This window comes from Lagopus leucura, unplaced genomic scaffold (assembly GCF_019238085.1).
Source record: "Lagopus leucura isolate 7727_CA_CO unplaced genomic scaffold, USGS_WTPT01 Super-Scaffold_100027, whole genome shotgun sequence".
NCBI classification, from domain to species: Eukaryota; Metazoa; Chordata; class Aves; order Galliformes; family Phasianidae; genus Lagopus; species Lagopus leucura.
The window spans coordinates 6,327,126-6,341,619 of NW_024962278.1; the positions used below are offsets into that span (position 1 = coordinate 6,327,126).

The 14,494-nt window shown below is 57.0% G+C and overlaps 1 protein-coding gene across 2 annotated transcripts in view; it reads right to left on the reverse strand.

The window, feature by feature from the left end:
* PPARGC1B (PPARG coactivator 1 beta) overlaps positions 1–14,062 on the reverse strand; it is a 35,880-nt gene extending 21,818 nt beyond the window's left edge. For both annotated transcript variants that reach the window (XM_042880553.1, XM_042880552.1), the window contains exon 1: positions 13,920–14,062. In XM_042880553.1, coding sequence (XP_042736487.1) covers positions 13,920–14,003 — 84 coding nt within the window. In that variant the 5' untranslated portion in view covers positions 14,004–14,062. The remainder of the gene's footprint in view (positions 1–13,919) is intronic.
* Between the last annotated feature and the right edge of the window lie 432 nt (positions 14,063–14,494).

Below are 14,494 nucleotides of genomic sequence, written 5' to 3' on the forward strand. Positions count from 1 at the left end.
TTTGTAAGACTGCAGGAGAACCTAAAGCCATCAGATCCTCCCTGCATGCCCCACTTGGGTGAGGACGCAGTTTAAGTGCTCCATTTCTCAGCCAGATTCTACAGATGGAAAAAGTCCATCTTTTGGGGGAGAGTGGATACTGGAAAGTGAGTCCAGAGGACAGGGAATGGCTTACAGGGTCAGGAGCACAAGGAAACGTTCCAGTGCCTTCCCAGACTTCTCCTCTTGCACATGCCCAGGGAATATCCCGAGCACAGGATTGCTGCAACCCAAAGAAGCCAAAAATGGGGCATCATGGCTGGAGCAGCAAAGCGAGGGCCAAGCTGGGAGCTGCTGCCCTGCCCCAGCGCCTTTCCCCCACTCCTCCCAGCTCATGGGGCACAGACCCGCGTGCTGTCACTGGTATTTGGGTAGCAGGCCACCATGTGCTGATGACACAGAGCCAGAAGCAGCTGAAAACCACAGCCTTAAAATAAGAGCTGGCAGCAGGCAGACTCAGCTTGGCATCAGCCGAGACACACTAGAGGCAGGAATGGGGACGCATCCGGTGACTCCCTGAAAGAGAGTGGTGCAGGCAGCAGCACCTGGGTCCAGCTGTGCAGGGCTCCCACCTGTGCGTTTCATCTCAATTCTCCATGAGTGCACAGGTGCACCCTGTTCCCTGCACCATGCCCCCTGGAGCAGGTTTGCTATGAAAGGCTCCGGAAGCTGCCCGCTGTCTCCACTGCTGGGGACAAGGAGGGGAGTGCAGCTGCAGCATGGCCACATCCACCCATTCACCTGTCCATCAGCAGCACATGCTCCAACCGCTCTCCCATGGCCACAAGCAAACGCGCCAGGACTCTTGGGGTCCCAGCGTGGTGGCTGCAAGCCAGTCCCCAGGCTGTCCCCTTCCTGCTGCCACCCACCCTCTGGAGCAGCCCTGGCTTTGTGCACACATGAGATGCCTGCTTTCGGATCTCTTTCTGCCCCTGAAGATCTCCCAGTGCCAGCAGTGCCTCAGTTTCCACTCCCGGACCTCAGAACAGGGCTCATGTCCCCGCAGGAGGATGCCACCAGCGCCTGCCAAGGGACTGCAGCTCCCACATGCTGCCGTGCCCGACAGCCGGCTGGCATCCATCTTGGCTGCTGGCAGGGACCGAGCGCCGTCCTGGAGAAACCTCGGCAAACCTCGCACCCCGTACTGCTGTGAGCAGCCCCTCGCCATGGCCATGGCCACAGGCACGGCCCCACGGGGTGCGCAGGGGGAGTGGCATGGGGCAGCCAGCACGGGGACAACCAAAGAAGGAAAGGAGCAGGGCGAAGCAGGAGCTGCTGGCATATACTGTAAAAGGAGCGGGAATGGAGACTGCAGTGCTCCAGCTCAGCTGCTTTAAGATGTCTGTGAAGCTGAGAGGAGGAGGAGGATGTTAACCCTCCCAGCACTGTGCTAGTGCTGGGGCACTGAGATAAGCAGCAGGTTTCCCAACATCAGATGCAGCAGGGTGCCCCCGACTCCCACCTGACAAATTGCACCTAGTTGTGCTGTCAGGCCCTGGGAGATGCTGCTCTAAGGATGGATCACTGAGGGGAGAAGGAAGAAGAAGACGAGGAGGAGGAGAAGAAGGAGGTGGAGGCGGAGGAGGAGGAAGAGAAGGAGGAGGAAGCAGCACAAAACGAGTGCCCACAGGATGAATCCATGGCGGTGCCATCCATGGATCCAGGATGCTCAGCAGCAGCACTCCCCAGACACTGGCTGCTCTGCCCCCTTGTGCTGCCCTAGGCAAGTGGCCCCCAGTGCCTGAAAAGGCTGTGGGGGCACAGCTGGGGCACCAGGGTTTGGTGGAGCTCAGCTGCACCCTCGGTGCCATGCACTGCATGCTGCCATTGCGCTGGTAGGCAGCAAGGCCACATGGCTTCTCAGCTGCCCTCCTCATTAAACACAGGCGTAATGCTTTCCTGCTAATTTTTCTTCCTTCACAAACATCAGCCTTGGCCCTCCCTGTGTTTTATTGTTGGATTCATCAAAGCTTCAAGAACCCAAGCGTGGTGATTGTAGGAACAGAGTATCAAGCACTTAACTGCAACTTCCTTTCTTTGAAATGTTTATTGGCCATTGACGTCAACTAATTATTGAGAATTATTAATTAAGAAAGCATTTAAGAGCACTGCTTTTGTTGAGGTTTTGTCCTTACAATTAGTTTATCAGCCAACAGAAAAAAACATCGGCCTTTCCAGTTGCTTGGAGTGAAGCAAAGCTCCTATAATTAATTTCCTTTTCCTTAGCAAGCATTTTGCTTTGACCCACCTTGGGGATGTGCCTTTCCCCAGGTGTGCCAGCCCCGCCAGCTCGGCGCTCAGAGCCAAGGGACCCCAGGGAGGCTGCTGGATGGGAACACCATGTCCCCTCCACTTGGCAAGGGCAGCAGCACATGAGAAGCAGCTCTTTTCGGGAAAACACCTCAGGTGCTCCTGCTCCCACCAAAAGGTTGCTTCCTTATTTCCTACTCAGGCTGCTCCCACTGGGGACAAATCCTGCCCCAGAAGTGTCAGCCATTCCCCAACCCTTGGTGTCCCGCTCAGCAAGTGGGTCAGCTAAATATAAATGAAACAGCCCAAGCAGCCTCGGCACCAGGCACCTTCTCGCCTTGCATCATTGCCACCCTAGAAACGATGGCCCTGAAACAGGGTCTGGCTCAGCCTGCGCTGTGGCAGACATGAAACGTTATATTGCCAAAGGCATCACTGAGACCTCTCCCTATAGCAGTCACCCCAAGCTTCCAGGTTGGTCGGGGCAGCCACCATGGGATGACGGTCCAGGTGGAACCAATGTCCTTTGGACAGATGCTCCCAAGAGCCCACAGCTGCAAACTGTGTGCACATCCTGCACAGAACAGGCCCGCAGGAGGGAGATTTCCATTTATCAGAAGCAGCTGCCCAAGCTCCTGAGCACACACAGAGAGCTCAAACCCCATAATTAAGGCTTGGCAGTGCACCGCCAAGCCTGCGGCACAGGCATGCCCATCCATAAAGAGCGTGTGGGTTTGGCTGGTATGGCTGCACGAAGAGCCTGAGTGTGGTGCATTGGTGGGTAAGGCTGGAAAGCTGCAGCCTGCCTTCTGGGCAGCAAGGCAGTGCAGATCCCGTGGGCCCAGCTTGTTCCAATTCTAAGGCGTTGCCTTCCTCAGTGCAAACTGCCCACCACTCCTCTCCTTCCTCCCCAGCTGCACTTTGGTAGGTGGACACAGTAAAACCCAATGCTTTCCTCCACCTGCTAGGACCAGCTCCACGGCTGTGGCCAAGGGCTGCAACGACAAGAAGGGGCTGTGCCAAAGGGACCCACCACTCAGCTGGGAGCAGGCACTTTGCAGCCTCTGGCTGTCAGCAGTCAAAAATCTCCAGCCTCTCCCCCAAGCCCAGAGGGTTGATTATTAGGGGAAAAGCACTCAAATGAGGCAGCTCATTAAAAGCAGGAACGGATTAGTCCAGGAACCGAGAAGCTCTGTGGCTGCGGAGTTCAAGAACAGGACAAAGCCGCTCTTCCCTTGCAGGCACTGTGCAATCCTGCCTCAAAGCACTGGGTTGAATGGCACAGCCCAGAGGACCATCAAAGCCCTGCACCCTCCCAGGGTCTGCGGGAGCTTGGAGGTGGACGAAGGCAGCAGCAGAGCTTGAAAGCAATGAGAGCACGCCCTGAAATACGAGTGGAAAATGTCTGCTCCAGCCCAGACGGTCAAGCTGCAGCACTGCCTCCTCCGCTCACCACGCATGGTCCCAGCATTGCTGCAGGCCCCCAGCGGGGATGCTCCAGGGAGGAAGCCTTTAGGCGATGTGGGAGGAGAGGCAAAGGCAAGCAGAGTTCACAGCTGGGGCCACCAGAGAGAAACAAACCCTGGAAAAGAATCCTGCTCCATTTCCCACTGCAAGGAGGGCTATGCAGGCAGTCTCCCACGAACCACTGGGGAGCAGCCGCAGCGCAGGGCCTGGCGGCAGGGTGAGCCCAGCCTGGGCCCTGCACTGCTCTGAGCCATGGGGCAACAGGGAGGAGTTGGGGCTGTGCAATCACTGCTGTGAACGGAGGTGGAACAGCACTGCTAAAGATAACTTCGTACAAAGGTGCTACTAATAGTGATATTGTAGGGGTTTTGCTGGTTTTCTTCTTGCGTTCTGCAAGGCTCTCCCCCAGGAGTGATGGAACTGGTCCTGCCACAACTCCAGGGAAGCGATGCTGCGCGGCAGAGCCCAGCAGCACAGCAGAGCCCTGGAAGCACACGGACAGGCAGTGATGGCCAGCACCCAGCGGCCAGCCTGCCACCTGCCATGGCTGCAGGCGTGGGCCAGCTACAGGATCCCACACGGGAGCTGCAGGCCATGCTGCTGCCGCCGCGCCGGTTTCCATGGCAACTTCAGCACTCAGTGCAAGATGGAGATGACGGGATCAACAGGAAAGTAACCGAGCGGAGCTGGCATCCTCCATCTGCAGCACAGGCTCACCAGCCCAAGAGCCTCCAGGCATCTGGGTCCCCCTCATGCTGGCTGTGGCTGTCCCCATGCCACCACTCCCTCCCTGACAACTAGCCCCATCCTGACCGTGCCTGCAGCACCTAGCTGGTGCTGTGCCCCACAGCGGCTTTGTCAGTGCTGGTGGCTGCAGGGACAACTCCCGATGGCACCGCCTCAGAGCACGCCACAGCCCAGCCTGCGCAACCTGGTACTGGAGCCTGCATGGGCAACGTGCAGCCCTCCAGATACAAGAGCTGCTGGTGCTGGGCCCAGCTGCCACACTCCCCAATCCAAAAGCGATGCCAGCACTTCTCAGGGGTCCCTGGCCAAGTCGCTGTGTACGGTGGCCGCATTCCAGGCCCTGGAGCAGAGACAGGGAGGGTGGGAGCTGCATCCCCCCCACCAGGTCCCACCACTGCCTCCTGCCTGCACAGGGCCCTGCAGCACGGCCCTTCTGCGCAGCGCTGCAATTAGCCTTGGTGACCCCTGAAATCCTCAGCCTCGCTAAGCAGCCATGCATTAAATCCCAGATCCAAGAGTGGAAATAGACTTCGTAAAAGGCTTATGGCCCTATTTATTACATTTTACACATGATGGAGTCCGACAGCACAGCGGCAGCACTGTGGTTGGCGCTGGCTCAGCCCGCACACTGCGACAGACGGACAGACGGACCGGGAGCGGGCAGCCGAGTCCTGGCGGGTGTCTGCTCCTGGCTGGCATTGAGTTGCCAGCTGAGTGCTCCAGCAGACGTGGGCAGGCAGGGATATCGATCTAGATGAAAGCTAACACTGCTCTCTGGGATGGGTAACCGTATCTGCCACACATTTGTATTCTTCAGAGCAGGGCACGATGGTTTCAGCCATCTGCCAAAGCAGCTCCGGGATCCTGGGGACGCTCCGGGCCCTCTGCCTGGCTGTATGCTGCATGTGCAGCCTCTACCTCCTCTATCTCACCTTCACGTTATCAGGGCCCAGTGCAGCACGTAGACAAAGAGTTCACCACCACTGAGGGCGATGGAGTCTTGTGTGAATCGAGATGCAGCAGCAGGTCCCAAAGCCACATCTACCACTCATATCCCATCCCTGCATGTGGCCCTCTCAAGTCCCAGTGGCGATGTCTGACAGACCACTCTGCCATGTGCCACGCAGTCAGACCCTGGGTGCCACCAGGCACAGGGAAGGCCACCAGCAGGACCCGATGAGGACAGACCTGACAAGGGGAAATGGGCTTCTAAGAGGTGTTTTGGCTTGGCATTCCAAAGGAGCAGATCACACGTCTTTCATTAAACAAGCTCAGGGCTTTGATGTGTGCAGTGCCCCAGTCACCTAAGGACAGAAGGACCTTTGCTCTTCTTCCCTTCCCTTCCTGCTGCCCAGCCCCATGTTCTCGTTTGGTGGCTCTGCTCCAGCAGCCTGAGTTACCACCCCTAGTGCCAGTCCCCTTCACGGCACAGGACTGCAGGTTTTGCCTGCAGCTGTAAGTTTTGTTCTGTGCGGTTCTCAATCTGGCTCTTTCCTCCAGGGGAAGCAAACAAACAGCATGTTTGGGCATAGATGGGTTCCCACCTCAAAAGGCAGAGAGACATCTAGAGAAAAATCTGCTGCTTGGATCCAGCAGGCTGCCTGCTTCCCCCCCACCTCATGAGCTCTGCAGTGCCCGTGAAGCTGTGAGCCATGGCCAGGGAACATGGAGGTCAGTGCGAGAGGTCTGAGGTCCCCCCAGCACTCCTCCACAAAGGTCCCAGCCCCTCACTGCGCTCTCAGGCTAATCCTCCCACAACAGCAGCAGCTATATTTAGGTATCTAAATGAGACAGAGTGGCTGTTTCCAAAAAGAGTTAGTTTGGGTTACATAAATACAGAGGGAAACTTAAAAGGACCTTAGACTGCCATAAGCGAGCAGCAGAGCCAGGAACAGTCTCCACTCTCTTGTGACTTGCCTTCACTTTCTGCCGGATTTGGGGCTGTGCTCCCCAGTATTGACAGGCAGGCTGGCACACGGCACAGGGACACACGGCTCCAGTAGCAACATGGGGGAAGTGCCTGGGATGAGGGGAACCCCCTGCCCCAGGACAGGGCCCTGACTGCCATGTTACCAAGTGGCACCTCACTGTGTCCTGAAGAGCACCTTGCCATATCCTTGACCATCTCAGCATGCAGCACTTCACCATGCCCCAGGTGGCACCTCGCCATGCCAGCACAGCTGCTCAGCCCCAGTCCTGCAACAGGTCCCCAAGGGCAAGAAGCCATCCTCCTGGGCAGCACAGGAGGAGCAAACAGCAGAGAGGAGGCACCCTGAGCACTGCAGGTGGAGCAGCAAACAAACCCAGCAGCTCCAGACCTCCTTGTCTGTGCTTGCCCAAACAGCTCCCCACGACCTCCCACCCCTCTCGGCTGCTGGCTTCCTTCCTCTTGCATTGACTTCCATAATCTAAAGCTTCTGCCGGGCGAGGAGGAGACGCACGTGCACGAGCGTGTCCCACACACCCACTGCTTCTCATTCCAACCCATGGGGGCAAAGGGTGGGGGCTCCTGGGGTCCATGTGCTGCAGTCACATGAAGGGCAGCCTCCACGCCAGCGCTGTTTGGTAGCACGCACAGCAGGAGGCTTTGCACCAAGCGCTTTCATTTTCAAAATAAACGTATAGACATACATGTTCCTTCCAAAAAGGACATGACAGCAAAGAAAGAAAAAAAAACACAACAGCTCTAACACTGAGAAAACCACGGAGTTTTCATAAGGCCTGAGTTCTGTTATCTGAGTAATAGGTTTTAGAACCCAAAAAATTATGTGCTGGTCTCTTGGTGAGGACCAAATATACAGAGAAACTTCCTCTTCATGAAACGCAATTGCAATTTTTTCTTTTCATTATTAGCATGGTTAGGTCGTGACAATCTGTGTGCATGCTTACTCACAGGGATATGTGCTGCTGGCTGCTTTAAAGCTTCAGCTCCAGCTCTGCAGAGCCCTGGGGCTCACGCTGCTCCAGGGAGGGTTTAAAATCCTGCTGGCCCCACGGTGCTGACCGTGTCCATGAGCTGAACACCGCTCCTGGGCAGGCTGCAGGGATGAGGCAGAGAAGCAGCTAAGCACTGCGGTTTAAAGAGAGCTGGCAGCAAGGCAAAATTTAATTAGCTTCCAGTGAAGGGCCATGAAAGTCGCAAACATTTGCACTGAGGTTGTGAGAGTCCTGGTAAAGCAGGGCACATGGACTGCACCTGGAACAAAGTTCACCATGGATGCCAGGTGGGCAACCTCTGCAGGAAGGGAAGAGCACAGCCAGCTGTGCCTGCACAAATCACTGTCTCGCTCTGCCTCCAGCACCCAGTGCTGAGGTCAGGCAAAGAATCACTCCATGGGGATCCCGGGTGGGCTCTCTGCGTGCGGCCTGCAGCACTCACCCTTATCATAGCACAGGGACAGAGGAGCATGTGCTCTGCATGGAGAACGTGTGAGGAGAAGCAGGACCACGGCAGCAGCATCCTGTTTGGTGCACAGGGGTGGTGAAACCACTGCCCACATGGCAGTCATGTGAGGGTTATGCTTCACACCTGTGGCTTGCTGCTGTCACCCAAGTGTGCATCTAATCACCACTGCAGCTGCAGCCAGGACTGCTCCCTGCCCTGACTTGGCCCCTGTGCACACACGGTGTCACAGCAGGCTCCTACTGCAGCACTTCCTGACACACCTCACAGCCACACTTGCATTTTCTTGAGAAGAAACAACATACCTTGCTCCCACCGACATAGCTGGGCTAAAAGCAAAGTGAACTCAGCAAGCAGGCTGCAGGCTGAGCACCACTGAGCATGCTGCCTGTGCTCTGCACTACTCCCTGCATCCTGAGTGTGCTCAAGTGCTGCTCTAGCTGTGGGGATGCCACAGGACGGCCAGATCCCCAGCTGTCACTTGCAGGAGGTGAAACACAAAGCCCCATCCGGGCAGAAGAAACGTGCTGCGTGGCAGCCAGGCTCCCCGCTGGCTGTGCCCCCCACTCCCCAGCACACACTGTGCAGCTGCCTCAGACCTCCCTCCCACCCCGTGCCAGAATGCTCTGTTCTCTCCCCTCCATCTCCCCCTGCCACAGGATTTCCTCGCTCTTGATGTGCGCAAAAATTAGGAAATGAGGACTCCTCAGGGACTGGGTGGGGGAAGCAGATTTTGGCCGGTGAGGGGGAGGGAGGGAGGAAGGGGGGGGGGGGAAGGATGACACCTCCCACCCTCACCCCATCTGCCTGGGCCCCGCGTGCTCACACAGCCCTCCTGAACAATGGTCAGGAAGCAAAGCGACAGCAGCAAGGAACTTTCTGCAAACCGGGAACAGAGGTGCCTGCCGAGCAGCGCTGGCTCAGCAGAAGGGGCTGCCTCAGCCCTGTCGCTGCAGGCGGCCAGCTCACGGCGCAGAAGCAGCACAGAGGAAGAATTTAGAAAATGCATCGCAGTAAAGATACCACTGCTCTGCAATCGTATTCACTGCAAGAGCTCCAGGCACTCGTTTCATCCTCAGCCACCTCAGCACAAAAACATCCCTGTCAAGCATGTGCCGCTGCGCGCCATGGGAACACAGAAGTGTCACATCAGCCCTCGAGGCCACCGCTGTCTTTCCCACCGCAGCCCTCAGCCCAGGGACTGTCCTCTGGTCTCTGCTGGAGGGGAAGCGCTGTGCGGCCCCTCACCAGCTGACAGCTGCAGAAGGAGGGGATGTAGGAAGCTCTGTGCCACTTCAGCCAGGTCTTTGTAGCGCTCCCATGGCGCTCTGTGCACAGCAGCATCCTACCTGCAGAGCTGCTCTGTCCAGGCACAGGGCACTGGGGAGGTGCCCAGCACCCAGTGCCTGCGGCTTTGTCTCAGGACAGCGGGAAGTGAGATAAGCAAAGCATTTTCCCTAAGCCCCAGACATCTGCCCAGGAGCCAGGAGTGATCAAAGGTTAAGTCTGGCTACTGCGGGCTTTGCATACAGCCGCTGAGCTGCCAGTCTCGCATCCCCACCAGCCAATACACAAGACACTGCATTGGGAACCACTGGGGCTTTTCAGCTCTTACATGGCCAAAGCAGAGCTTTCTAGCTTTTATTTTTCCTTTTCTTAGTTCTGCCATAATCACGTTCAATGCAACAATCTGCAGCTCAGAGCTGCACGCTGCCTTTGTCACAGAGCCACATGAGGACAGCTCTGCTGGCATTGCAAGCACTGCCAGATCCATGCAAAGTCTGTGGCGTTTCTTGGAAGCTCCCATTACACGCATATATAAAAAAAAGCCAATAAATAAATAATAATTAGTGCGATTCCATGGCCGGAACTCAGGAAAAGTGCTGAAGAGCAGAACTGCTGAGTGATAAGTGAAGGAGAACACATCGGCCAGACCATTACCTGGGTGGCACAGCAGTGTGGCTGCCTCCAAAGTAGGTCAGCTCACCCCACCTGACCATCTGCGCCATTAACTTCAACCTTTAGTCTTTGGCTTGTGACAACCACGATCAGCACCCGCATCCCCTTGCACATGGTGCAAGCAGCAGGGCATCCCCTTGCCTGCGTTCACCCGCTCTTGGGGTGCAGGTGAGGGATGCCCCAGCCCGTCTCTCCATGCAGGCAGCGTGCAAAATTCCTCCTCTGCTAAATCGCTTCCGTTCCACCAAGCCATCACGAGAAATGAAAGCCTGCAAGGGGTTGCCATGGAGCGGGGCTCAGCCGTGAAGCGGGGGCCGAAGCGGATTCCTCTGACAAATGCAGGCTCCTTGCCCCACCTCAGGGAAAGCCCCGAGCAGCACAGTTTTCGTAGGTGCCCATGTCCCTGGCCCTGCACACAGCAGAGGGGGTCTTGGGGGAGGAAGGGCATCCCGTGGCCCCAGGACATTTTTCATTCTCAATTGACAGCATTTAAGTGTGGGAGCAAGCAGAGTTTGTAACTACAAAGAGGCTTTTGACATTGGAAAGGTTAATGTGGAAGAGAAATCAGTCTCTTTCACAAAGCACCCTTTGCTAGAGGCACAAGGTTAAGACCTTAATTATTCACCTGTTGGAGAGGTGCCTTTCCATTACAGCATGGGAGCAGGGAGGGATGTGCAGGAAGGTGGAGGGAAGGGTCCTGCTGGGGCCCAAAGCCAGGACTGAGAGCAGTCAGGCTGAACACAGCCCTCCAGAGGACCAGCCCTCCTCTCCCTGCTCCCGCTGCACTCTCCATCTCCTCCATATCTGAAGCTGCAGTGCACACAGCTGTGGGCATCCTGCCTTGTAAGCAAACCAATGCTGACGGCCTCATCCACACACATCTGTGCCACAGCCCAGCAGCACCCAGCAAGGTGAGAGCATCACCAGCATGGGCTGCACGACCTGAGCTGCAAGGGCAGCTTTGCCAGAGCTTGGGGCTGCCTCCACTACCCAGAGCTCAACACATGCACAAAGCGCAACATCGGCCTGCTCAGCAAGGACTGTCAGAAATTAGGGACACACATTCGTTTCATTACCAGCAATACTGATCCACCTGATGCTCAGCCGAGGCCTTCTGTGCTCTCCCTGCACTCATCAATGGATTAAGCTGTTACTGGGACGCTGAGAAGTTAATGAGGAATATAGCATTGCAGCTCACATGATCTTTTAGCATCCCTCCCAGCAGCAGCCTGTTGTTACCGTTTTTCACTGCTGCACTTCACTGGGGGGTTTTAAACAAATTGAAGCCATAGAAGCACAGTGCTCCTGCTTTTTGCAGGAATGCTGAGGCCCATGCTCCCTGCAGAGCCACAGGGATGCCACTTTCCAGCACCTGCTGCCACCTTCCATTGCTTGCTGCAGCGGGGGTGCACAAAATGGATCAAATGGGCCCATTCTGAGTTACTGCAGAACAAAATCACTTTTTCGTTGCTGTTAGAAAGGAAAGGGGACAGCAGGAGAAAGGCCTGTATGGAGTGAGAAACCCTGATTTTTTTCTCTGTAGCAATGCAGGCTGCAGGTGAATCATCGCTGTCCTCAATATGTAAATAGAGGTTCGCAGGCAACCTCAGCACAAGCCTATATAATGAAGGGCCGGATGCAAATACCCATGCTAAACCTTCACTGTGCATCTCCCGAGGGTTCCTCTGTCACAGAGCGCTGATCACCAACATTGAGCCACTCCTCACCCAAAACCCACTACGAAGGAGGGAGTGGGGAGAGGCAGCGGGGGAAGAGTCAGAGTTCCTCAAGATTTCCACAGAGGAAACGGGTAATATTCATGATCTCATGGCCTCCTGACATCGTAGCCACTTAGGATAATCTGATTCCATGCTCAAGCACCGGGGACTGTGCAGAAGCAGCTTTCGGGCTTCAATGAGCAGCCAGCACCCAGTTGTAAGCAGGGCTGTACAGTAGTAGTGGGGAGGGACGTCAGCGGCGAGCGCGGGGCCCGCCTCTGGCTCCAGCTCTGGAGAAAGCATGTGACAGCAGCAGGAGCTGCCACTGCAGTTTCATCAGAGGTGAAGGTACACGAACAGCACACACTTACAACTTAGTCCTTCCTTAAGCAAATGTATGCAAATCATCCCCGGGGGGGGGCTTTATTTTTTATTTTTTTTTCTTCTCTCTCTCTTTCTTTCCTTCTGTTTTCACACCAGGCTTTAACCCTTCTACGCACTTAGGGCACAGAGGGAAAATGCAATATCTGTTCCAGCGCGGGCTGCACGTCGCTGCCCGGACCTGCGGCAGTCGGTGCGGATCCGTTTGCCACCCGTAACATTATATGGCTGGCAGACGTCAGACCAGCACTGACCCCATGTGCACGCACGGCGCTCCCTCCAGCATCACGATGCACATAGAGGAGAGGGAGGGAAAAAGAGGGCACAAGCGCAGCAGTCTTATTTCACGAGATGCCATAAAAATGGTCTTATTTCATCACAGGCCATTTCACGGTCCCAAATTCTGCAGGGGATGCTCACAACATGGTGGTTTCGCACCAGAGAAGGATGACAATCATCAGGATTTCTTTTTTCCCTGAACAGTCCCTTTTTGGGAAAAAAAAAAGATTCCTAGATTGAGACGTCAAATGCTGACCAGAAAAGCAAAACGGAGCAGCCCTTCAGATGCGTGCTGCAATTACACGAGCTCTGTGCTCAGAGCTAAAGCCACTGAGAGCACACAGCGCACTGCTGGGAAGCAGAGCCAGGAACTTTCACCTGCCTTGAGAGCAGCTGTGCTGCTGGGAGCCGCAGCAGCACTTTGGGGGACGACAACCCCCAAACCTGCCTCCTTCCTTCAGCCAAGCATTCCCCCCAACAATGATAAATCAATCCGAATTAGAGAAAGCGAACTGCTTACAAAACCTCCTCGGCCCACCTCTCACCCTCCCTGACCCTTCTGCTGTAAGCAGCCTGTCATCAGCTCTTCGTTAAGAGCCGGAGCTGCCACCCGCTGCTCTGCCCCCAGCAAAGCGCCCGCGTCCCGTGCCAGGCAGGAGCATGCGGGGCAGGCACTGGGACCACATCCATCTAGCTGGTGGCAAGACCTGCCTGGTTCTGTCTGGCACACACACCAGGGGCAAATCTGATTTACCAAGTCCTGAGAGCTTGTTTGTTTGGAACCCAAACAGCAGGATTAGTCCCCGTGTGTCCCGTTCTCCCCCCACGCGCACACACACACACACACCCGACATATTCCTGCTGTGTGCAATCCCAAAGCTAACTGGTAAGAGAGCATGGGTTGGGATGAATCTGCTCACTTCACAATCGAAGCTATTTTGTAATCTGGGGTTATGAAAGTGAAGGGCTGGAGGGATGATATATAACTATAGAAAACTCTTCCCACTTGCACCGGCCTCAGCAATCCGGCTGTGAAATGCGCTGAGGTGCTCCAGATCGGCCACGGCTCTCGCTGCCGCCCGGATTATCGTATAGTGCCTCTCTTCCAGCCCCCAAAATGGAAAAGCATGCGAGCCCTATAGCGAGCACAGCTCGCTCTCGTGATTGTGCGGGAGCTGCCAAGGAGCCTTAATCTGATTTTAATACCCGGCTCCGTGCAGGAGGGAGCCGATCCAGATTTTGGAGCAGCCGGTTCGCAGCACGAAGCCCCTTCTTCCAGCCTCCCCATCCCCAGATCCCAGCCCGTATGCGTGCAACTGACGCTCGGCATGACTCATCCCGCAGCCCGGCTCTTATCGCCCCCACCGCGCAGCCCCCCGCCGCCCCCCCGGCGTTCCCCGCCGCTCCTCTCCCGCGGCCGGAGGGGCTGCAGCGCCGGCTCCCCGTTCGCCCCACGCGCACGGGGAGGGGGGGCCGGGAGTCCACGTGCGAGTGGTGCTGAAAGCGGGGGCCGGAGCCGCTGCGGCGCGGTGCGGCGCTGCCCCGCAGACCCCCTCCCCTAAAATCGCTTCCGCGCAGCCGGCGGTGCAGCCGCGGGTTCCCCTTGGGGCTCGCGCCGCTCCGCGGGGCTCCGCGTCGGCTCCTCCCGCACTGCACCGCACCGCCGCCCTCCCCACCTGGCTGTCAGCGAGGTAGTTGAAGACGAAGGAGGAGAGCGCCTCGTCGAGCAGGGTTCCGCAGTCCGGCCCCGGCTCCGCCATCTTCCACCTCCGGCTGGGGCTGAGGCGGCACCGAGCATGCAGCAGGCGCGGCGGCGAGGAGCCGGGCGGCCGGCGGGGCGGAGCCGGCAGCAGCCCCCGCCCGCCGGCTGCGGGAGCCCGGGGGGGCGGCGAAAGGGGGGGGACGGCACCGCGCCGCCCCGCCGGGGGGACCCGCAGAGCTGCGACCGCGCGTGGGGCAGCGCTGCGCCGGGAGGTTCTGAGCTGCACCGCCCGCGGGGTGCGTCCTGGGGGGCTGCAGGAGAGCGGGGGGGGGAGGGGGGTTCCGGGCGGGAGAGCTGCTCCGGGGGACAGAAAGTGGGAAGAGAGAGGCAGAAGGACTTCGGGCCGCCTTCCTCTCAGCAGTGTGCCTACAGCGAGCATCTCGATGTCACGTGTATCGTTTTCTGTCTCAGGTTTTGAGGCATATGCACGCTAAAAGCCCTGTTAGAAATAATTGATGACAGGATGAAAATCTCACGAATGTTCTATTT